We start from the raw sequence: 26,578 nt of genomic DNA, 5'->3' as shown, positions 1-26,578 counted from the left end.
TTTATAATTTTTATAATATGCGAGTTTTATTTTCTACTAAATTGCTGTATAATTGTTTTTCAAGAAATAGTCTAAATTGATATTGCTTATACATGGAATATTTTCATAATTTATAGATTAAGCAACCTATTCAAATAAATTTAAATTTTGTTATTGAAATCTGAAAAAAGCTAGAGAGAGTTCATTATGGCAGAACATATGTTGTAAAACAACTAATACCCACATAAAAAATAATAGCACTTTTTTCTTGAGAAAGAAAAAGAAATTGAAAAATGTGCATTAAAACTAAATGTAACTTAGAAAAAATTATGAATCTAAAATGGAGAAAGAATTTAATAATTTTTAGAAGTTAAACAGCTGATTAGATCAAAAGAGTTAAGATATTTATAGTATTTGGTAAAATGTCTTTCAAAAATGGAAAGAAACTTGAAAGGGGAAATTAGTTCGAAATACAATAGAAAGCATTTCAAATTTGTTCTTTTAAGTATTCTGAATATAAGAAGGGGAAAAGGGATAAGATTTAAAGAATAGTTATGTGATTTCTATATACATGCGAGATCAAAACAGTGACTGAAATCGTAATTCCTCATTTTATTGCTTTACAAAACTAAACTTTGATCTTTATATATTTGTGCGCAAGGATACACAAAAAATGTATCATAAATGCATAAAAAATATAATAAATATAATACAGATTTAACAACTTTTAAATTCATTTTCAGCAATCAACAATACTTATAACTATTCATGAAATCTTATTGTCATCATGTTGTTGTTCCCAGTTTCACATGCAAAACCAAATTGCTTGTAGAATTTGACCATTTTATCCTTGCAATCCAAAGTTATTTTGTAGCAACCAATCTGTTCAGCAAGCAAACGAATTGCGATCACAACTCTGAAAAATTCATTCATTCATTCATTTCAAAGATAACACACAATATTAAATACAATATCCTCAAACACATATACTTACAGTTTTCCAAGTTGTTTTCCCCTGTAATCGTTGTTAACTACAACATCTTCTAATCTACCTCTCTGTAAAAATAGTAATGAAATATTTATTATTTTATATTAACTAATTTTCATTTTACATAAAAATGAAATATTTTATTATTAATTTTCTTTAAATGTTCACTTCCAAAATTTTTGTTATAAAAATTTTTTACACTTCTAATTTTTATGCATAAATGTGAGAAAAGCTGTATTATATTTTAATAACTGATACTTTATTTCATGTAGTAAAAAAGAAAGTACAATGTTACCATAAAAGACAGTCTACAATGCCAGAAAAAGAGTCACTAAATCTGACCAAAAGACTGTGTTTTCGTATCTTGAAATGACCAAAATTCATTATCAGTTTTATAAACATCTGTGTTATGAAGTTTTAATATGGAGTAACAATTTGATTTGATGAAAATACCCATCACACTCAAACTTAGTATAAATATTTGATTGAGTATCATTTAACAAATTACATAAATCTTTTTTCTTTACAAAAATGTTTTCACATGAGTTTAGAACTTTTAGCAATAATATTTATAGACAAGCATATTACCCATATATTATATTAGTTGTGATGAAAAAAACCATTCAAAACATTCTATAAGGATATTTTATTAGATCTAGAATTATTAAATTTTGTATTCGGTCATTTCTTGAATAGTGAATACTGACTAAGCATTTTATTTTTCACTAAATCTTTTAAATAACAAATCAAAATTTTGATTTTTTTGCACCACTATTTCAAAGCACATAACCCCTTTTATTTTATATTAAAATTTTAAAAAAATCAAACAAGTTTTTTCCGTTATGCTAATTTTATTTCTACTAATTTTATTGATAAAAAATATTTTAAAGTATATTTAATGAGAATACTTTTCATTGCTTTAGTTATTTTATATTTTTTTCAGTGATATTAAATATATTTCTTGTGTGTATATTATTGCGGCTATAAAATTAAGAGTAAATTTTAAAAAATAAAATAAAGACAAGAAGAAAGAAAAAGAGAAATTTAAAAAAAGAATTCTCTAGCTTTAGATTAGAGGTTAGAATCTTTTCTAAATTATTTTATTTTTTAATAGAAAAACAGTGCACACAGTGGAAAATTAAAAACAGTATTTTTTAGTTTACTGAATACTATTAAGAAATTTTTATGCTGTTAATAATATTAAAGAAACATACGAGCCCAGCTGAATGAATAAATTTCTTTTCTATGGCTAATGTGGCTGTTGCTATTACTTGATTAGTAGATAGATCTTCAATGACAGTAACAAAATATCTGTTTTTACAAGATTTCATCTCTTGGAATGTTTCTGAAAAAAAAAAAAATCCAATATGCATTATGATGAAAACACCAATATAAAAGAAAAATAAAATAAGGAACATTTAAAAGACTTAATGATTTAAAAAATAAGTTGAATAATACACTTGATTCTAACACAATAAATATTATGTTTATATACTTTGATAGGGATCATATTTCATGCCCATTTATAGGCAAGCGAATGAATCTTGCTAATTGTGTTTTAATAAAAAGGAGCATCTAAAAGCATTTCTTTATTTTTTCAGAGAAAGTCTTAAGACTATTGTTTATTTTTTAGTTAGTAAGGAAATATGAAATAATTACATAAATTTTAATACTGTTATTTTAAGATGATGCACTAAACATATAAAATCAAAATATTTTTTTAATAATATAGAGCATATAAAGGTAAAATGAATATTTTATTTTGTCAAAAAAATCAAATCTATCAAATCAATCAATTTTATTTCATCAAGAAATCTATTATTGAAAATGCTTTCAGAATAGATAAAAAATTCCTTTAGATTAAACTGAATTTTATAGGTAGACACAGCTGGATGTAGTTGAGTCATTGATCATTATCCGTACTTTATGTAATTGGTTTTCTATTTTAAGTCAATAGAAAAGAATTGTATGGATTTCTGGTACGAAAAGTAATTCTGAATTAGTCAAGCAAAAAATTATCTTAGTAAGTTTGATAATGCCTAGTGAAATGCAATAACTAAATATTTGTGAAGGAAACTTTTTGAATTTTATTTTTTTATTCTAACATTTTAATTTTTCTAAGATTCTAATTATTGTAGAAGGCTTTATCATGAGAACTTTTTTAAATGGAACGATTTATTGATAAAATTTTTGGAAGCATTTTAAAATATTTCATGTGATATATTGAAGTAATGGAATATACTAAACAATTCAAATTTCCATATCTGTTTAATTCAGAATGCTTGTGATAAAAAATAAACTATAATATTGTTTGCAACAAAAAACTCAAGATTATCTTTTGGTTCTAAGTTCAAAGTGCAATAACGTGATATTATAAAAAGTGTTCCCAATTAAACTATACCTCTCTTTCTACACAAACAAATACTTCATTTTTACAACTGGGAATTACAAAATTATTAGAATATTTGTTAATGAACCAATATCAAATATTTAATATCAATAAATTATGCATTATGTTATGCATTTTATTAAAATTTTTAAAAAACTGAAGATTTTAAAATATTAGCAATACATAAATACTTAATCTTTTTTTTTTTTTTTGGCAGTATTATTTAAAATGACCAAGATGGAAACTTGAAAGTGAATTTAATTATTTCTAATTGAATTATATAATAATCCAATAAAGTATATTCAATAATAGTTAATAAAAAATGAATAAAAATTATGCTTATTAAACCCTTAAAAACAAACATGAAGTATTTTTTTCCAAATGTAGGAATTAAATATCAATGTCAACTCTAAATTATTAATAATATTATTCCGATTTAGAATTTTAAAGAAATTACTGATATATATATTAAAATCACAAATTTACAGTAAAAAACATCCCAATTAATTACTGAATGGGAAATTTGCTTGGCAGTGTATAAATTTTTCATCTCATAAAATATTTTTGTCTGGTTGATCTTCCTTGATCTATTATTAATATTCTATAGTAGTAAAAAAATCAAAATCATTTATCAAAGAAATCTATCTGTTTCATCAAATAAAGTATATTTTGAATAAACTTCTGTAATAACTTAATTTTTTCTTAAGATTTTTTTTGCAATTAATGTATAATTTCTTTTAATTAATGCATAATCATTTTAAAAAAGTAATAAATTATTCATTATTGTTTTCATTCCTTTTGAAAACTGGAAATATATTTTAATGTTTCTACTATTTAGGTGAAGGTTAAATTTCTACAGATTTTTTTTTTCATAGTAAAGAATCGACATTTTCAATAATAAGCTTAAAATACTATGAAAAAAATATTTTTAGCTAAGATATATCTATTATCAGGATAGAATTAAAAAAGGATTAACTCAAAAGAAAAATGAATTAATGTACTTGTTATTTTTAAATGCTATAAAATAGAAAAAATTGTTCATATCAATATAAATGCAGTATATGCCGTATTCTGGTGCATGATTTTTTTTCTGTTACTAAGATGATAATTTAAAACAAAAAGTATGCACTGAATTATTTTTCCTTTGACTTGGTCATTTTTAGCTATATATTGATACTGCATTTTTCCCTAAAATGCTACAATAATTGTCTTTACTAATTATCATAGGACAAAAAAAAAAAAAATTAAATTCTGATTAATGAAGAAAATGGCTTTTTAATGTGAATCATTTTGTTATCTTAAATTATATTTTAAAAAAATATATTTACGATACCTTTGAATTTTTCTTCCGACACATCTCCTACTTTTGTTAATTGTGATAACAAATTCAGGTAACCTAGAAATTGCAAATATTAGTATATTCAGTACATTATGAAATATTCATGACAAATGAAATGTTGATATTATATCTATTAAATAAAAACATAATAAAAACCATGTTTTTTTTTTCAATTTTTCTGATTTAAAGAACATTTTTTTCTTTTTACAAAATATCAGGAGGAAAAATAAAGATACTTAAAAATAAATTCAGATGAAAGATTCTACTTTATATGTGAGGAATTTTTTTTTTTAAAAAAATTTGATTTTGTAATATAGATTTGAATCTTTCAACCACATTGCAAATTTCATTCAAAACTAATTTCAGAACTCCAAATATATAATAAAATAACCAAACTTAGTTCAGAGAAACAATCCTCAGCAAAAAAAAAAAAAAAAAAAAAAAAAAAAAAAAAAAAAATTAAAATTTTAAATTAAGACTGCTTAATGGCAGCAGTTGCAGAACAAAGTTTTATGAACATATACTAGAATTATTTTTTTTTTTTTTTGGATTATGAATATCTTGTTGTAGTCAGTTTAGAAAATAAATGACTTTTATAAAAGTTTCAACTACAATATTTTTATAAGGGCTATTTCCTTTCCCCCTGCCCCCCCCCTAAAAAAAAGAAACAGCAAGCATTAGTTATCCCTCAGATGAAAATTTAAGATTTCTACTACAAAACTATTTCAAACCCATATGAAGAATATTATCATAATAAAGATTTTATAACAGTATTTAAACCTTTCATTTCAACTTTTGCCTGATTAAAATTTTAAATCCCATAAAAAAATCATTCTTTCTATAATATATATAAAATTGTGATTTATTTACTCAATGGGGAATGAAATCCAATTTCTGTGAAGTACATGCCCTTGAGGCGAAAGGATTAAAGTAATCATTTAGTGGTTGACCCTGTATTTCTTTGTTTGGAAAGTAATTCACTTTTAATGTAAATTTAATTGAGCAAAGTAATTTAATTAGTTAATATATATTTATTATTCATTAAATTTTTCTGAAATAGCAGTTCCTAATATTTTTTTTTTATTGCCACATCTTTTGATTAATCTATTTTATTCTGGATTTTCATATAATTTCGTAACCACTGTTCCTATGAGTGTCCATTTTCATGTATAGTATTCATGTATTTCATGAATGTATAGTAATAATTATGATAAAAGCTTACTCATTGTGATAATCAGTTATTCACAATTGCTTTTTAAATAAAAACATCAAAATAAGAAGCTTTGAGGTGATTCAGGATTTTTCTGGATAACTTAATAGGAAAAAACAGAGCAGGACAACAGTTGCAGGTTTTGGTGATTCTTGAATGATAAATAGATAATCATGCAATTCGAAAGATAATACTAAATTGTAGTGTACTCTTTGTTTTTTTCTTATTTCTTCTATTCAGGCATGCAAAACTTCCATTTCAATTTGGAAATGAAAATTTTTATTATTTTTTATTTAAAAGAATTAAAATTTAAAAAATTCTAAATTTAATTTTTTAATTTTCCAAATTTTTAAAAAATTATAATTTTTTTATATTTTATGTTTTTATTATTATTAATATCATATTACATATCCTTAAATCATCTAGACTATATACATCAGGAAAACACATTTTCATGATAGAACATATATAACATAGTTTTTATATAATAACATAGATTGGGAAACTATCCTAGAAGCTATGGCATCTTCTTAAGCAATATATAAGCTCCAAAATTTTCATTTCATTGATAGTAACATGATGCTTTAAATAAGGGCCATACAAAATTTTTAATTTTCATAACAGCCAAAGCAGAATTACTCTTAGATGAATTTCAATTATATTGATAGATTGCAGTCATATAAACTAATTTATTCATTATGTTTTTAACTTGAAAAATATAATCATGTTGCATAAATACCATTTTTGCTTTTCAATAAATTACAGACTTGACATTTGCACAACTAAATAAAAATTAGAATAGTTTGGATGATATTAATTATAATATTAATGCTTATAGTTTTGCAAAAAAAATAAAAAAAAAAAAAAAAAAAAAAAGCATTAGGATTTATCTGAAAATGAAATCCAATATATTAAAATATGTATATTATATTTAAATTTAAAATATAAAGAACGAAATAAACTCATGGAATAATGAAATTGTAAATTTAATTTTCATTTTAATGACAAAGAATTTTAATTGCAATAAAAATAAATAAATATTTCTTTTTGCAAACCTAATGATGATATTATATATACATATATATATAAATTTGCAACTGCTGTAAAATGAGTAATATATTAAAGAAAAACTAGATATTTTTGATAGAAAAATACTTGTAATGCTCAACATTATTATCCTAACATATGGTCATCTCTATATGCATATATCTACAATATGACAGTAAAAAAAAACAAAAAAACAGCAATATATATATAGTAGTAAAAAGTAAAAATTTAAAAGAATAATTTAAGAGATGTATAAAAAATTTTGTATCAAAAAATAAATAAATATATATATAACTTACCTTTATGATAATCATCAATACTTAAAGGCCTCAGAATTAGATTTTCTCCAGGGTTAGAAATTGAAATTGGAGGATTAAAATGTACATAGCAATTTTTCAAATCTAATTTTGAAAGAATTTCAGGAGGATAAAGATAATCGTTGCTCATGTTTTGCTAGATAGACGAAAAAAAAAAAAAAAAAAAAAACGTTATGGAGTAATCAAGTAGAAAACTGCTACACCTTTAATAAAATAAATACATAAATAAAATGAAATAATAGCAACTTACATTTTCTTCACAATGATTCGAATTCATGTTTTTCAGATATTTACTATGAAATCAGTCACAAAAAATTTATATATATAATTCTGATGAATTTTATAAATAAATTATCACCCAATACGTATTATTTCTTCAGGCAAAACTGCGGGTTTCGTTTCAAGGATTTGTGACTTTTCAACATTCCGCAGTCGTCTGCTTACGTTCAGAGCATATAGTTGCCATCAAAACAAAGAATTATAACATAAAATTAGTTTCATTTTCTTATCAATTTTCAAACTTTTATTGTCGTTATTTTACGTTGTTTGAAAAGGGTTTTAAAAAGATTAGTATATTTTTTATATGTAGTAAATATGAATGAACTAAGATGATCTGAAGAAATCTTACTTTTTAAAGCTTCATGTATGGTGGCAGGTTAATTTCATAATAATATGTTACAGCTCATGTGATTGCATAACCGTAGCTGAAATGAAAATGTAGCGGAATTGAAATTGAAACGGTTAGAGAAATTAAAACATTAGGTTATTCTTATCTCAATTTAAATACGTTAGTTCTTTTTTTTGTAAGGTCTCTGAGTTCAGCACGATGTTCCAGTTACATTTAATGATCTATTGTGTGAATTAGTTCTCTCCAATTTTAATGAAGTGAATATTTTGTTATTCTGTATGTTTAATAGGCGCCAAAAAGCAATGACTTCTCACTCATCAAGTTCTCCGTCATCTGCCGAATTGGTGCAAAAATTAGTGTCTTTAATACTTGGCAAACCAACTGATGCTGTAAAGACCCAATATCGTTTTGCTCTACAAGTGCTAAATTGTTCGTTTTCAAACCATGTTATTGATGAATTTTCTTTGTGCGAACAGATAAAGAAGAAATTCGTGCAAGAAAACAGAGTTAAGGACGCATTGACTTTTGTTGAGCTGCATCGTAAATTGCAATCTAGTGAAGTTCTGAAAAATCGAGCAAATGTTTTACATTTCTTGCATTGCTTATTTGGTTCTGAGCGAGACAACAAAACTTTTAGTCAACTGCACTCTCAAATCACCTTTTCTAAATTGGAGTCATTAGATGCAGAACTGGCTTTAAACACTCCTGATGTAATCAATAAACATATCAACAAATCATTATCTAACACTGTGGATTTGGGTGACTTTTTCATAAAATCTGAAAATAAAGATGGTATAGTAGATTCTCATTTTTCCAAGTATAGTAATAAGTCTGCAGGATGCAAAGACAATTTGGAGTCTATTGAAGCTAGAATTGCACGTGTAGCTACAATGTTGTCTGCAAATTCTGAAAGGGATCTTACTCTGCCTAATGTAAAATGTGATCAGACTGCTGTTAAAGCTTTGGGATCTAGGTCAGAAGAGAGTAATTTAGGTTCTCTGTGCTATAATTTGCCAAATATCAGGTTACTTTTGCGTGATATATTATATGTTCTTCAAGGTCTTAGAGGAGATGTCATATATTGGGTACCAGATGTCACAACAAACTTCACTGAATTCAATGTGGACTTGCCAAATCCGGTAAAAAGACTTGCTTTGAGATTTCTTGAACTTGGTTGGATGTATCATCAAATTAATCAGTTCTGTGAAGTCGATAGCAGATCATTATCCCCAGGACTTTTAGCCCAGAGTTTTGTAGCTGCTTTGAAATCAAAGCTGGTTGATTATTACAAGTTAATTGCTGAACTTGAAGCATTACTAATACAAGAAACAACCTTGGAACATACTTATAGTGCTTCCAATGCACTCACTTTACATAGACTGTCTGTTTGGCTTTTTGAACCTCATACTCAATTGAAGATACTAGCATCTGTTGTAAATGCTTGCAATGGAAAAAAAGGTGGTGCTATTGCATCTGTTTTATATTCTCATTTGCAGCATGGTGACAATTATGTGCGTGCTTTAATTCAAAACTTGTTACGAGATGTTACTCGTCCTCTTTTCAAGATGCTAAGTAATTGGATTTATTGTGGTGAATTAGATGATGCATATGGAGAATTTTTTGTTGCTGCAAACACTACTGGTTCTGATGCTAATCTGTGGAATGAAAAATACAGCTTGAACAAAGCCATGATACCTTCTTTTATAAATATGGATCAAGCTAGAAAGATACTATTAACTGGTAAAGCAATTAATTTCCTACGACAAGTGTGTCATGATAATACATTTGCTAAAGATGAAGATCGTCGTATGAAAGCTCTTGAAATGTTGAGTACAGAGTCTCTTTTTTCTCAAGAAAAGGATGCTAATTTTGAAAATATATTGGAAAAGAATTACTTGAAAACAAGCAAAACAGTCTTACAGGTCTTGCATGAAAAATATAATTTGATGGATCATTTAATGGCTATGAGAAATTACTTCCTATTGGGCCAAGGAGATTTCATAAGGCACTTAATGGATCTTTTGGAGACAGATTTGTCAAAGCCTGGTAAAAATTTGTACATTCACAATTTAACTGGTATATTGGAAAGTGCAATACGTGCCACAAATGCCCAGTTTCATAATCCTGAGGTTTTGCAAAGATTGGATGTTAGATTGCTTGAAGTATGTCTTGATGACACTGGCTGGGATGTATTCAGTTTGGATTACCATGTAGATGGGCCTATTGCCACTGTATTTACAAGTCATTGTATGCATTCCTATTATAAGCTTTTTCATGTTTTATGGAAAGCTAAACGGATGGAATATATACTATGCAAAATATCTCATTCTCGTAGCTCTTACTCAAAATATCAAGCCCAGATACCCGAAATAACTCCCGTCCTGTATCAGTGTCATATAATCTTGGCCCAAATGATTCATTTTGTTCAACAAATTCAATACTATATGGCATTTGAAGTCATGGAATGTTGTTGGGCTGATTTACAATTAAAGATAGGCTCGGCTAAAGACCTTGATCAAGTCATAGCAGCTCATGAGAGTTTTCTAGATACCTTAATTACTAGATCTTTATTGGATGAAGAGAACTCGCACTTACAGGAACAGTTAGTAGGCATATATTCACAAATAGTAGAATTTGATAAGATCCAAGATGCATTTTGGAAGAGAGTGAAAATTGCTGCCACAAAAATGGATGAAATGACGGAAATGATTGAAACGAAAACTAGCAAGAATGAATGGGGTTTAACTGAAAGTCAAAAATTAGAGTATTTAAAGCCATTAAATCACCTGAAAACTGATGTTATACCAAAGACAAAAGCAATTCTTCGTATTTTATCTATTAATTATGAAGATTTTGTGCAGAAATTCTTGATCACACTAAATGATCAGAATGATACTAATCTTCGTTTCTTGAGCTTTCGTTTGGATTTCAATGAGCACTTTAAAAATAAAAACTCTCGACTACAAACATCTCTTACTTATCAAAATCGTAGGAAATCTATCAAGTAAAATGAATTTAATTATATTTGTATATATATTTATTATATTTTGCTTTTAAAACAATTGAAGCATTTTTTAAAAATTGTTTTTTTTCCATCATTTTTTTAAATGCATTAATTTAGCTAATTCTTGGGAATTTTGTGCTTATTTATGTGAAGGCAGTGTAATAATGAAAAATAATTTATACTAATTTGCTTTTGTATATACTTAATGTATTGACCTTGTAACATAACGTTTATTTTGTATATTTAATTCTTGTTGTGCATATAATAGGATAGAAACATTTGCCTCTCTAACCTTGACCATCATTTCCTGCAGTTGCTTTTTCAAGTGATTGTCATATATGTAAATGTTTTGATATTTTTCATTTGTTTATAGTTAAGTCCTTCTAATGATGTGCTTGTTTAATAATCAGTGGATAAAGCTTTTTAAATTTTTAGGTATCAAAAACATTTTATATTATGATTGTATTCTGGATATACGATCAAAAATAAACTGATGATTATTAAGTAGCTATATAATATACATTAATGGATGTGCAATCAAAATTAAGCTAAAGATTATTAATTATCTATATAATGTACAGTTGTAAAATATTTCTGCATACTTGCATTATAAATGCTTACTTTGTAATTTAAATGTTTCATATCCATGCATTTTATGAATTATAAATATTTTTTACTTTTTATATAATGCACTATGTAATAATTTTTGGTATTGTTCTGTTGAAAATACCCTGATAATAACTGAATGTTAGCACTATTTCATTAGTGCTTATGTACATCTTTAAAATTTTATTATGAGATTTTCCAGCCTACATCTCGATAAATAAATGAATTTAGTGGGCTTTTGGAACTTTGAGGGAATTCAATCTAATTTTTTTTTTATCCGTATGCAAAACTCTGATATTGAAAATGTTTGCTTTAAGTTTTTTTTTTTTTTAAATTATTAAAAATAAACATTGTACCAAATTAAAAATTTAATTTTTAAAAAAATTGCTAAATCGTTTCTAGAGAATTGTAAAAAGTTTCTATTTATGTTCTGATGCATTTTTTTCTTTCTGTTTTGAACATATAGTTTGATTTTGGGTTGAGTAATAAATGTTGAGTGTTTTGATTTATTTTAAATTTTCAGTACTTGTCTGTTGTAACGACGACCAAAAACTGCCAAGAAACAATTTCACCAAGTTGGCTTTCCCCGGGGGGGGGACCTCGGTATGAGGATGAGATGCTTCCAACATGGTGGTTGGATCTCGCCACCCTGGAGGGTACACAAAAATTTGGGGGTCTGGTTTCTCCTTTTGATGACGGGTTGTACTTCCTAAGGGAAGAGCTGTACCTTGACCGGTGATGGCCCTAAGGACTTGAGCACAATTCCCATCAGTATTGCTGTTGCAGTGGTCCGATAATAATGTATTTATTATCCGTGTGCCTTCGGGCTTGTTGGAGAGAGTCAATGATATGACTTTGCCAATTTGGCGATTTCAATCATCAAATTATATAGCAGGTAATTTGCATGTTCAAAATTTTTCATAATAATAATGCACTTGAGTATATTTTTATAATTGGGTGACATTTTTTCTTTACAATTTTTGGTTGCTGTTAAAACTAAATTTTCTAATTTATTAAAAAAAAATCGACAACGTATGGTCAGTTGCTTTGTATTTATTTATTTGACGCTTTCATGAGCCAATGTGAGTACTTGAGACATTGTTAATCCAATACAATACATATATTATGAAGAGCTACAGTCACCTTAAAACACCATTAAATGTTAAAAGTCTGTTGTTATTTTTTTCCTATTTTAATGATCTGGAATTGCATAACAATAAGTATGTAAAAAAACCAAAATGCATTATGTCTTTGAGCATTAAATTCTCTTTCAAGAAGTATAAAACATTTTGTTGATGTTATTTATTTCTTTTAGCATTTTTTACATGAAGAAAGAGTGAAATGTTCATGAATTTATTATTCAACTCACTATTTGGAATGTGTTCAACAAGTTTGAGATCTCGCAAGAAGTACTTTAATTATCTAACTAGAGTTTTGATTTGCAAGTTATTTTGGACTTCTTTTTTGATATATATAGAAAATGTTTTTGTAAATGAAAATGTAATACAGTTATGACATGTGTTCATTAGAGCTTTTTTAAATTAAACTTTTAATAAGTTTATGATATTAAATATTATTCATAAACATATGTTTTGTGCTTAGTATTGTATTATTTTAAGATCTCTTATGTTCATAGTTGAAAGTTTGTTTTAGATTCTTAACTAAAATGTTCTATTTTTTCAAAACTATTTATATTTTAATTATTTCATGAATAAAATCTGAATATTATTAATTTACTTTTAAATTGTGTCAATTTCTGTAGATATTTGTTATATTTTCCTCTGATGCATTGTGCAGTGCAAAGATGGGCCAGGTTTATGCCACACAAAAAAAAAAGATAGCCCCCCCCCCTCACATTTTCTACCTATTTTATACATACAATTATTCTTGAAACTTCTTCGTTTCTAATTTATTAACAGTGATTTCTTTTCATAAATAACTATTTTGCTTCCAAATTACCATCTAGATTCAATTAACTATTTCAAACAATTGCAATGTCAGGAATGTAAAGTCATTTACTTTTATATTTTGTTTTCCTCTTGCAATTTTTATAAAAGCATAATGAGGCTGTCAATGATTTTACATTTTTGAGTCCCATTTAAAGCTCAATTAGCTTAACAGTTATGTTAGTGCCCAAATGTTTTATTTACTACAAGTACAAATGTATTTTCACAGCATTTGAATTGAGTATGATAAGGAAGTCAGCTTTACTAGATTTTTGGTTTACTTTCTTAAAAATAAATTTTACTTGACAGAACATTATCTTTGAAGACATATTTTCTTTTTCTTTGCTGAGATGTAAATACGGCTTTGTTGAAAAAGTAATAACTTCTCAACACAGAAAGCACATTTTATAAAACAATTATAATTAATAAGGAAAAATTAGAATTAATGCTTATTTTTATTATAACTTATTAGTAAGCTTACTGATGACCAAAAAGGAAATCATGAATTCTGGTGATGTGTAATATTTTCATGAATTGAAGTTTAATCCTATTTTATAAAATGCTACATTTCAATTTTGCTGTTTCTATTTTATTTTTGAATTTTTCCAAAAATTAAATTATTTATTTATAATTTAGTAATGAAGAATAACAGTTTGAAATTAATATTAATTATCAACTATCTTTATATTTATTATGATGCTTCATTACTGATTGATTCTTATGAAAACAAATCAATAAAAATAAAATATGAAATCCTGAAATCCACCATATAATGCACAAGACCTTTTATAGTAAAATAACTGATTGCAGATATAATTTGAGTCATTTTTTAAATTCCAATATTTTGATAATAATTCTGCAGTGGTTTCTGCAATCTGCAGTTTAGTTTCATCTGAAATATTGGTATGAAAGCACTTTTTAGTGCATTTTTGCATCTGTACTGTATACCTTCAATATATTTTTTTAGTAGAAGTGGATTGATTTGTCAGCAGCTAACTCTAGTTTGATGAAAAGATATTTCGCAATGTGTATGATTTTAATAATATGCTTTTAAAGTTAAGATTTCTGTCCCTCCCTCCTTCCTATTTTCTTTATATTTTTACTTTTTAAAGATAAAATAAAATAGAAATCTGTTTTAATGGGTAAACAAATACTAAAATTTCAAATATGTATAATCTGGCATTAAATTGCCCATTTGATTAAATTAAAAAAATCCATTATAAAAGTTTTTATGATTATGAAATGGTAGTTACATTTTAAATAGAAAATTCTTAGAAAGAATTTATTTAAATATTCATCTTAGACTGTTATAATTGTTTTCTTAAGGCTTATGGCTTGTATAATTTTAAACTTTTATTGTTTTTCATTTTAAGAGGCATGAAGTATTTCAAAAATTGGAAGGTAATTGCTTATTGCTGAGAAATGATATAACATTTTAATTTTTAATAACTAGTGTAAATTTTTTAATAATGTAAATGGTCAAATTCTTGGAATTGTGTTTATAATTCAAATTTTTTTCTTAAAATCAAATTTTTATACTCTTTAAGCTTTTTTACGAGACATCTTTATATTTCTTGATTTTTTTTAAAAATATACCTGAAAATATATTTAATTTAACAACAACAATTGATAAATTAATGCTCCATATTTTCAGTGTTTTATTAAATAATTGAAAAAGTTCCTGAAATATCTGAATTTAGTATTAGTCTTCAGCTTAAATATACATTGTAGAATAATTTTTAGAATAGTTTTGTTTTTGAGTTCACGAATGAGAAATTTTTAATAATTTGAAATATATGAAAGATTAAATTATTTTCAACAAACGGTGTTTCTTCAAATGAAAAATTGTGGTGGAGGGATAGAAAGATGCATCGATTGTATTTAATATTAAATATCAGATTTCTTATTTTAAATTCCATATTTTGTCACTTTTCAGTATTTAATATTAATTTCTCTTCTTAGTTGGTTGTTGTGCAGAAAATAATGTTTAATCCACATCACTAACTGAACTAATTCGATTCAATAATTCTTAAATTAAATATTTCTGTCCACAAATTTCAGATTTTAAATTACCGTCAAGATTAGATTCATTAAATTAATTACGCCCGTTTATAAAAACAAAATATTTTTCCCCCGTTTTTATGGACAATCTTCAAAATTAGTTTCTGTTTTGAAATCGCTCTTCCCATCCGAATTGTTGACTTTCCAGTCGATTGTGCATACAATATAATAAAACGAGCAGGTGTTTCGTGCTTTATTTTTTCACCTGGTTATCTCTCGATTTTATATTCAAACTTGTTTTTGTGTGGGGATAGAAATTGTTAAAAAGTATTCTAAAACATCAGAAGTAGTTATAAAATATATCGTTTGCAACACTTTAAAAAAATTATGTGGAAAAGGGATATCGTATAAGAAAAAGTCTCGCATGGAAAATAATATGTAGTTAGATGCTGACTTTCTAAAGAAGACAAAATTAATTTATACACCCGGAGCGTACAAAAATTTCTAAATGTATTATAATTTTTTTTTTTTACCTTACATTAGTCAACAAATAAAAAATAAAGAACACCTTTATAGTTTGTTTATTTATTATCGCATCTTCACAAATGTGTCGGTGGAAATGATTCAAGGGGATAGGTTTGTTCCAAACAACAAATTGATTAATCAAGTTTATTAACAACTATCTCAAAATTTTTTCATTATGGCTATCAGTATCCCCCCCCCCGGAATCGATCTGTTATCATGAAATTAATTCCTCAATAAAATTTTAACGAATTCTATTAATAATTTTGAGAGTTATAAGTTTTGAATAATGAAACTTCCAAAGTTAAATACGTCTTATGAACTTTTGGCGATATCTAGTAAACTATTATATATTTCACAAAAAAAAAAAAAAAAAAAGATCACCCACTTAAAGAAATTATAGCATTTTATAAATTACAAGATAAATGTATAAATAATACAAATTCAATATTTTTTTTAAACCTGAATGTGAGAAAAGGTAACATAAAATTTTTGCAAGGAAGCAAAATTGGCACGCTAAGCTGCCGGAATTTCAAAATATTTTGCTCATATACCAAATAGTTTTCGAATTATTTATTTCCGAAGTCGATATGCAACGCCCACTTTTTTTAGGGACCGCATATTAAATATATTTTTATTTATAGATCTACTTTTCATGAAGTACAAGTTTCAAAAGCCATTATAATATCGCATTTAGTTAAATATTAACTTTATTTTCAGATCAGGCAGTTTTTAAAAAAAAAAAAAGTGATAGTTTTTTCTTCGACTCAGGCTATATAAATTTTGATTACTGGACAGATTGAATTTAAAAATGTTTCATTAATTTTTACTCTTTACCGATAGTTATCGTTGGGTAGTAATTTAAATAGATATCCAAGAAATTCTGTGCGATTTCTTACCATTAAGTAAAGCTAAAATAAGAAAATTAGTACCTATTATTTATATATACATTGGTTAATGTTGTGAAGTTCTAGACGAAAATTATACATGCATTATTTATTGCAATAAAATACTTCCCCCGAAACTGAATAAATTTTGTATCTGATTAATAATTGTTCCCGTCTTAATAAAATTTTCTCCTTTTAATAAACATCGATAATTACATTGGCTTGAAAATGCATTTATGCTATTCGCGTTTTACCAATCATCCATTTAAAAAATGGGTTAAGCAACATATTTAATTTGACAAAAAAAAAGGGTATACGTTGATTTTTTTTATGTTGTGTCAACTAAAAAGGCTAAATACTAAATTGATTTTTAAAATAACGATTATACTTCAATTTTTAAACAAAACACACACACACACACAAAAATGTATTTTGAAAATTAACACTCATATGTAGGATAAATTTGAATTGTGTTGTTTATTCCGAAATTCACGACAATAATAAAAAAAAAATTAATTCTGCTCTTCAGCTGAGATTTACTTAATATAACGGTCCAGGTGGGTTAGCTCATATTTAAGGGACGTTGCTTGTTTTCTTACGTTCCTAGGTCAAGGTAAAGATTTCGGAGATTTTTGTAAATGTTTCCTTAACAATTTGTTACTTCTTTCCCATTCGTGTGAGCTGAATGAAATAGTTTTCACGATCAGTATGCCTGGGCTACTTGTAGTGCCATCTGTTGTTAAGTATTTTTATTACAAAGTTGTGCCTATCTTACATTACATTTCATTATTAATTGGTGTGGTTTGAAGATATTTTGAGCATTAATAGTTTTGGTTTTTTCTTTGCATCCCTGGTAAGAAGCAATATGCCGTAGTTTATTATAATTTATACATTTTGGAGATTCCGTGCGTTTTTTTTATAATACCTTCTTTCGTCTTATGCGGCTCTTTGCACTTTAGACACGTGATTTTTTCATGCGAAAAAATTGACTGACCTATGGCCAAAGTGTTTGCATTTGTAGCATTGAACTGTTGAATTTCTTCCATCTTATCTCCCGTAACTACTCTTAGGTATCTTATATGTTGGACTTTGTATGTATCTTGTTCTTTTTCCGTTCTAAGCTGTACAAGAAAAATTGGTTGGGGACGGCCGATTTTTGCCTAGGTTAATTTCATGTCCTTTTCTATAGAGAAACTTCTTTCGATTAAATTCAATTCGATATCGTCCATCGAATGGTCGATATGTAGCCATTTTGTAACTACTTTTTCAGGTCATGCCTTGAGTTGTATGATATAAAATTCAAATTTATTGTCTGCATAATTCTTGTATATTTTTAGTTAATTTCGTCGAATTCAGAACAAACATTGATAAAAACATTACTTAGTCTAATACCCTGGATAGGGAATTCTTTGTGTGGTGTTTCAAGTACCCTTTGATAAACAATGGTAAATTTTTAAATTATGAGAGAAACGAGCTCGGAAGCATTTTCACTATGGCTTTGTTGGGGAATTAAATATATTTGACAATTCTTGAGTTGAGATTATCAAATTATATGGAGTTGAGTATTACCTCTTGCCTGTGCTTACTTTTTCTTGCTATTTTCCGTTTTGAAATGATTTAAAATTTATCTTTAATTAATGAGTTAGTCCTTTCGTTATTTTTAAGTGAAAAGCTACGTCTCTCCAGCACATGCGGATAATTGAACCCTTTGGTGCTCCACATGACTCCTCTTTAAGATGATTTAGTGTTTTGTGCGAATCTGGTGTCGTTATCCAATGGTAAAATGCTTTCAGCTGCATGGATGTGCAATTTTTGTTGAAGACTTTAGAGTCCATGTTCAGCTAATTATATTTCTAAGTTGAAGGTTACCTTTTGGAAATAATTTGCGCATACCGTCTGTTGTCCAATAGTATCATAATTGTCTTGCATGTCCACGCAAATGCGTTTTCTAAAACTCTTCACCATCGAACATACGTGATGATGATGGCAATGCTCCAAAAAGAACTATCAGTAAGAAAACAACTACTTTGGCTGATTACCACTTTCCCATATTTTTAGCAATAAGTTACAAATATAACAATAATAACGAAATAACTTTAAATACTGAAATTTCTGTGCTAATGAATTTGGTTGAGCAGGCGCTTTACCCAGGAAGGAACTTATCCTCGGAAATGATAGTGTTCGATGTTTTGGTGCGACCTTAACGTTGAAACTTTCGTTCGTTTCTTCCACATGTTTCTAAATACACCATTAAAATAAAAGTGGTAGTTATTGTTTTCACGTGGATTTTCTCAAAGTTCGGTACTACGAGGGCAATTCAGAAACTAACCTCCGATTGGTCACAGTGCGGGTAGTGGGGGGAGTAGCGCGCCATCTGTGCATTCACACGCTCAGCAGGTCAGTCGGCATCAAGCCGTAGTCGAGTGAACATCGTACCTGCGCCAGTTTAGTTTTTGTGGCAGTTTGAAATGTGTGCTGCAATAGAAAATCCCGCCAAATGTGAAGTGCGTGCTGTTATAAGGTTTTTTACAGCCAAAGGATACTCTGCAGCAGCTATTCATCGTGAGCTTTGTGCCGTGTACGGACCAAAAGTTATGAGTGAAGGAGTTGTCCGTGAATGGGTACGTTTATTTAAAAGTGGACGAGAAAACGTTCATGATGAAGAGAGGAGTGGTAGACCATCCTTGGTGACTGACGAACTCGTTCAGACAGTTGATGCAAAAGTTCGTGAAAATCGACGTTTTACAATGGCGGAGTTGTCTACTGATTTTCCACAGATTTCTAAGACTCTTTTGTACGAGATAGTGACAACAAGATTGGGTTACCGTAAGTTCTGTGCACGATGGGTGCCCAAAATTCTTACCGACCACCACAAAAGTCAAAGAATGGCCTCTGCATTAGACTTTCTGTCACGTTATGAGGACGAAGGAGAACCATTGTTAAACAGAATCGTGACCGGTGACGAAACCTGGATTAAGTACGTGAACCCTGAGACAAAAGAACAATCAAAGATGTGGGCACATTCAGATTCGCCTACCAAACCAAAAAAAGCCCGGCAAGATTTTTCTGCCAAAAAACTGATGGCAACGGTGTTTTGGGATGCCAAAGGGGTGTTGTTGGTTGAATTCATGGAACGTGAGACGACCATTAATCAAGACGTGTACTGTGAAACACTAAAAACATTACGACGGGCTATACAGAACAAACGCCGTGGTATGCTGACTTCCGGTATCGTTTTTTTGCACGATAACGCCCGTCCTCACTCTGCTCGCAGAACAACAGCCCTTCTTGAGTCCTTCAAGTGGGACGTTTTCAACCATCCACCTTACAGCCCAGATCTGGCGCCAAGCGATTATCACCTCTTCATGCGTATGAAGAAATGGCTCGGGTCCCAGCGGTTTGATGACGACGAAGAGCTCAAAGATGCGGTCACAGGCTGGCTCAAGGCACAAGCGGGTGATTTTTATGCAGAAGGAATTTCAAAGCTTGTGAAGAGATACGATAAGTGCCTCAATCGTTATGGAGACTATGTCGAAAAATAGTGCAAAGATGTAGTTGTAAGATGTATATATTAAAATATTTTTACTTAACTTGGTGTATTTTTTTCAATCAACCGGAGGTTAGTTTCTGAATTGCCCTCGTATTTTGCGTATAAACTGCGAAATTTAATGTTAATGCCATTTTTCAATAATGAATTTAAAGAACATACTGTAACTTTTGGAGGATACAGTATTTCACATGTGAATACATACTATTTGCGTTCTTTTCGTGCTCTCTTCTAATGAAGTAAAAAATATTGTGAACATCTAAACCGGTGAGATTAGTTTCCCCTTGATCTTTCCTGCAAAGTCCTACAATAACAAAACTATCCCCTTTCTTTTGCATAAAGTTCAAAATTCTATAGAGTTCTACAAATTTAGTCGCAATACCGTATACCATATTTCAGCCGTCCATCTCAAAGCATTTTTGAGCTATAATGTTCATAGATATCAGACATAGAGGCAAAAATGTAGTTTTTGTATATATATATATATATATATGATATGATATGATATTTGATATAATATATATATATATATATATATATCAGTGGGATCGATTGCTCTTTACGGAAGAGTGCAGATTTTTTTTCCCCGCACCGTTTCTGGATGTATATGCACATCTGAAAAGATCGGGGAGCATATAATCAAAAGCAATGAAAGAAATCAGTTTCGATACTCTGGTCTCCTCATTTCAGAAAGTCTCACACTTAGGATAGTATGCCATCAATAATTCCTAGAAATTTGTCACCGCGCCATTTTGCTCTTTCCAATCCCTCACTTCATTACATATTGGCTGTCTTAAAGCCATTTAAAATTGAAGATATGCAGCGCATATATTTGTCTGTAATGTACCCAGAAATTAAATCCACAAAACGTGTGTGGAACGTTCCCGAAAGGTGTTTGCAATCACGTCACAAAAGTTCAGCAGCTGCGATCAGCTGTAGAACTAACGGTTCAGCAGCTGTTGTCGACAACAGAAAAGAAATGATAACGATGCCTAAGCAACTTTTTGAGAACTGCATACTCAACATGAAAAGAGACCGTAAAACCTGCAATGTAGTGTTTTCCAAAGTGTTTATACCTCTTTGTGAAGTTTCTTGTAAGAAAACAGTAGTAAAATATATGCAAAATGATGATAACCAAAGTATCGATTGTTAGTATCGATGCAAAATTTCTAAAAAAACTGGCATATCTAGCAAAATGATCTTGCCAAATTTAACAATGATTGTTCATTAATTTATTTGCAATGTCGTTAGTTAAAGCCTAAAGGTGAGCTATTTTAACTGAAGTCTTTCATTTTCAAAAATAGAAAATTGGCTTTGTCAAAACTTCTTCTCATTATGTGGATTGGAGGAATAACTAACTAAAAAGAATAAGATGGCTGTCAATATCTAGAATATTATATATGTCGTCAATACTGGATATCTTAGTATTATTAAGAAGTATTAAAAATGAGTAGTAGAAATTATGCATTCTAAAATTTTAAAATACTCGTCCAAAAATAAAAAGTTGCTTATTGTTTACATGGCTATCGTAACAATAAAAAGCCAGAATTATTTCCACTTTGTTCCGACTCTGCGAGAGATTGCTCTGCTGTGTTTGTAGATTGTAATGATAAAGCTATGCCCAATAATATGTGAAAGTGAGGCGACTCATTCACCCCCTACTCCACCTCGGCCGCAGAGAGATATTTTCAGACGGCTATGACTCGACCCGATTTAAGCATTATCAGCATTTAAAATTCCAACACGTTACGAAGAACGTGTTTTCAAAAATACATCGAACTGAATTCTGAATCGGAACCAACAATGAATTATTTCAATTTTATTTAAAGATATTTTAGTAATATTAATAGTGGTAAACATAATTTTTTAAAATTAGACGTAACGAAATTTTAGTGGACGTTTAGACTCAAACTGTACACAGGTTTCCAAAGATTAAAATGAGTAGCCGTCGTAAAGACAGAATATATTTTTCACCAGAGAGGAATTCGATTAGGGCCAATTAAGGCAGGACGATACGCGTTCTTTGTCAACAAAGTCTCACAACTTGTTTGTAACATCACGCTCTGAGAATGATTTGTTGCCCTGGTCGGAATTTGGATTAGTTTTTTTTCTTGATGTTTATATATATTTAAAATTCATTTGAAGAAAAGCTAAATTATCTGATATTATGTTATTTATCATTTAAAATTAAAGAAAATTTCTATTTTTTCTTAGCGTAAACGGAAGAAACTGCATGTAGGAAAAGCTTCATATTTCTATTATTCCCTGAACATACAGTATGCATACTAAGTCTCTTGTTATCCTCTTAACTTCCCAACGGCTGCTAATATATTTCCAGAAGTGGTATCTAGGTATTCTAATAAGTGCGTCGGGGCTCTTTAACACACAACCATACCTTACAGTGGTGTCTGAGTAAATTTAATTTAAAAGTATATTGAAAGTGACACCTCAGTTTCCCTTACTTTCACATTATGCAAACATTAATTCAGAAATCCCATTTATCATTTTATATTAGAAGTATATATATATATATATATATATATATATATATATATATATATATATATATGTCTTTACTTTCGTCTTTGCTTTCGTCCAGATCCGTCTGATCTCAAACGTGTTTACTTTCCTCCAGATCCGTCCAGATCAACTCCGTCTAACAACCAGCAGATGGCGCTCGTCACTACATTCGGCGATCCTGACGTCTCTTTCGTCCTCGAAAGTTATATCAAAGTAGAGAAATCTGAAAGAATAAAAAAAAAGAAAACAGTATCTGGATAAACCAATAAACATTTTTTTTTTCTTTTAGTCTGAAGACCATGCTTTCATGAAATCAGCTGCTGTTGAAGTTGTATTTGGTCCGTCATGACATCCAACTTTTTCAACGTCATACCAATCCTTAGGTTTAACCTTGACAATCCGATACGGTCCATGAAACTTTGGTCTTAGTTTGAGTCCAGTTCCAAACTGCGTCCGTTGTATGGCCACTAATTCACCAAGTTTGTAGATGCGCGCCACTTTTCTTCGTTTGTTGAAACTTTTGCGATTCTCTTCTTGCATCTTCAAAATGTTTTCCCTTGCTTCTTCTCTCATATTATTTCGATCTTCCATCATTGCTTTTGTGTATTCTTCTTCCAATATTTCCTTTAAATGTAAATCAGTTGTATCTTTTAATTTTACTCGAGTTAAAAGCTCAAATGGGGTAAACTTTGTACTCCTCGAAGCAGTACTATTGATAATTTTCTGCACTGATGCAACATGTTTATACCATTTGGTAGGGTCTCTTATCGAGAGTTTTGATAAAATGGGTATTAAAATGGGGTCAATTCACGGTCACGTGTCAGGTACCAAACAAACCGTTTCTGTTCGATTTTTAACCGTTCTGCGCATGTCGGGATGTCTGCCGATAACGTTGATTGTTTAGTAAATGTTATGCTAGCCGATCAATTATTAAAAACATCTGATTTTTTTTTTAAAGATATTATTTTGAATTATTTTCTACAAATTTTCGTAGTTATATAATTTTATTTCTTATATTAAAATTTTAATTAGTATTTTCAATGGAATTATTGTTTTTGCATCATTAATTAACGTCGCTTTTTAATTCGTTTGGTGCTGCTTTATTCTTTCCTTTCCCATATTCTCCCCCCCCCCTTTTTTTTATCCAAAGGATACATTTTGACAAATGACTATGGCAGTGTTTTTGAAAAATTACATATGTTCTTTTTTTACATATTATTTCAATATTATTGAATGTTGAATCTTATAAATATAGTTCTTTTTCAAATTAAATTATTACTCTTAGATAAGTTAATATTTTAAACTTACTAATAAAATTATTACATTTTTTTTTCTTATGTAATGATTTTTATTAATATTGAGACTTTGATGTTTTCAGTTTGCTCAGAGGAAAGAACATGAAATTCAAATTAGTATATATTGAATAAATTATGTTTACAATTTCAAATTATGAAATGTAAAAGGTATAGATACCGTTTTTTAAATCTATGCAACTAATGAATCAGTTATTTCATTTTAATTTGTAGAGATCATTAAAGGGAAACAAACAAAATTACAGTTTCATATTTTTCATTTACATATTACAAATATATATATGTATATGATAATTATTTGAAAAAAATGTGAGAAAATGGATATTTCAATGTACTCACTAATTCAAAAAACTAAAAAACTATTTATCAACATTTATTTTTCTATACACTTAGAAAAAATATAAACACAGTATGACAAAAATGTCAGTGTAAATGAAGAAATCAATTTTATTCAAAAGAAACATTCTAAATACTAAATAACAGGTTTTTTTTATCACGAATAAAAACATTATGTTGAACAATATACTTTTAAAGCAGAACATTTATGAAATTTTTTTTAGATGTTAAAGTTACGTTGATAAAAATTACATTGAATATCATAAAATAAAACATACAATACAGTAAATTTAATAAACAAGAATAAGGTCATGATATATATATATATATATATATATATATATATATATATATATATATATATATATAGAGAGAGAGAGAGAGAGAGAGAGAGAGAGAAAGGAGTGAAATAGGATATAAAGATGAGTTAGAGGAAACACTTTTATGCTTTTACAGAATTTTATAATTCAAAATTGATATGTTAAAAAAATAGAAAAAAAAGTGAAACATGCATGTAGCAATGAAGTTGGGAATAAAAATTATCTAATAAATGCTGATATGGAAATTGGTTTTCAATGAAAAGACCTGTATTTATTAAAACAGAAATCACTGAGGTGCACAATGGTATAACATGATATTATAATAACAGTCAATTTCAGTTTAATGACAATAAACTATTGTTATTTCATTTTTAACAATAGAAAAGTTGTTTGATATAAATTCACTTTGAATCCATCACAAATCTGCAAATGTAATTAGAAAACTATTAATAATGCTTTCTGGTTCCATCCATTTTGCTCTTTTGTTATTAGACATGATTACCCAGCAATGACTGAATAACATGAATTACTAAAACATAAAGAAAACTTTAAGGTTCATAATAAAAAAGTAAAACCTCATAATGCATTTTATTATAATGCCAAAAACTAAAAATCAAATGCAAAAATTATTTGACGTTAATTAATGGTTTTTATACTTAACTAATTTATATACTTAATTAAATGACATGTGTTTTCAAAACTTAAATATATATACATATATATTTCTTATATATAGCATTCAATTTATCAAATTAAGAGCCCACTTAATAAAATACATCAATTGTATATATATTATATCAGTCAATAAGGAAATTCAATTTTCAGTAGTTAGTAAAGATTTCACTTATTAAATAAATCTTTAAGAAATTTATTCACTTCCACCTAAGCGTAGCATTAAAGCAGTTGTTATTTTTGCAGCAGGAGTTTGTTTACTTACATTAAGTAAATTTAGATAAGATTTTTTAGAAAATGCAATGTAATATTCATGTAAACATTTTAAAATCTTCTAAGCATATTCGAAATTATCAGAAATTTCATCAAATGTGAATAAAGTGAATTAGAAATGCTCTCACGATTTTGTTTGATTGTTTTTGTTGGCAAATCGCTTACCAAATTCTTTTTTTCGAAGAATTTTTCTGAAAAATTACTGCAACATTTGCGATTACTGGAATTCCATTTACGATTTAAGAAATGAACACACACTGAATGAATTCTTCAAAATGATCGAAGCATATCACCGACTTCGAAGGCTTGAAAAAATCTAAACCAAAGGTACCAACCCTAGGCAGGATTGTTGAAAGGAAAATAAGAAAACATTTTATCATGATAGTCACTCTTGTGTTTCGCATTAAAGCATGCATCCATCAGCACATCAGTATTTCCTCATTTAACACATAATAAGAGGAAAGAAAATGACTCCAAAATTATAACTTCAAATGTAAACAAAAAAAAATCCGCTTCATACTCGGCGGAGAACGTTAATGGCAGACTAATCGACGAAAGCGGTGCGGATGAAACTTAAATGCCATGCGCGGATAGCTCATGACATGTGACTTTTACGTCACATGAATTGACCCCATTCTATGCATTATTTCAATTTGCCCATTTCCGCGAGGAATTCCAGTGCTAATTTTGAAATGTTCAATATTTTCATCCTGACAGTATGTTTCAAATTCTTT

At 28.2% G+C, this 26,578-nt stretch overlaps 2 protein-coding genes across 2 annotated transcripts; one reads left to right on the top strand and one right to left on the bottom strand.

The window, feature by feature from the left end:
- Nucleotides 1-569: 569 nt before the first annotated feature.
- LOC129975737 (probable glucosamine 6-phosphate N-acetyltransferase) lies at nucleotides 570-7,725 on the bottom strand. The gene is made up of 6 exons (XM_056088922.1): nucleotides 7,520-7,725; nucleotides 7,252-7,405; nucleotides 4,690-4,752; nucleotides 2,182-2,312; nucleotides 974-1,035; nucleotides 570-895 (listed from the first exon to the last, which is right to left on the bottom strand). Exons 1-6 carry the CDS (start codon nucleotides 7,544-7,546, stop codon nucleotides 742-744), a joined length of 591 nt encoding a protein of 196 aa, XP_055944897.1. The 5' UTR covers nucleotides 7,547-7,725; the 3' UTR covers nucleotides 570-741.
- Nucleotides 7,726-7,979: 254 nt separating this feature from the next.
- On the top strand, nucleotides 7,980-13,033 carry LOC129975735 (gamma-tubulin complex component 3 homolog). Its single transcript, XM_056088921.1, has one exon. The coding sequence runs from the start codon at nucleotides 8,176-8,178 to the stop codon at nucleotides 10,903-10,905; it is 2,730 nt and encodes a 909-aa protein (XP_055944896.1). The 5' UTR covers nucleotides 7,980-8,175; the 3' UTR covers nucleotides 10,906-13,033.
- The last annotated feature ends 13,545 nt before the right edge of the window (nucleotides 13,034-26,578 follow it).

The sequence above is a fragment of the Argiope bruennichi genome, chromosome 7, assembly GCF_947563725.1.
Source record: "Argiope bruennichi chromosome 7, qqArgBrue1.1, whole genome shotgun sequence".
Taxonomy (NCBI): Eukaryota; Metazoa; Arthropoda; class Arachnida; order Araneae; family Araneidae; genus Argiope; species Argiope bruennichi.
This window is presented reverse-complemented; position numbering and strand designations above follow the sequence as displayed.

Excerpts from the sequence above, each read along its gene's own strand:
- LOC129975737 (XM_056088922.1), bottom strand. The coding sequence starts at position 7,546 with ATGAATTCGAATCATTGTGAAGAAAAT. Across the intron at positions 4,753-7,251 it reads TATTGATGATTATCATAAAG|GTTACCTGAATTTGTTATCA; the intron begins GTAAGTTATATA and ends TGCAATTTCTAG. Across the intron at positions 1,036-2,181 it reads TTATTCATTCAGCTGGGCTC|AGAGGTAGATTAGAAGATGT; the intron begins GTATGTTTCTTT and ends CTATTTTTACAG.
- LOC129975735 (XM_056088921.1), top strand. The coding sequence starts at position 8,176 with ATGTTTAATAGGCGCCAAAAAGCAATGACTTCTCACTCATCAAGTTCT.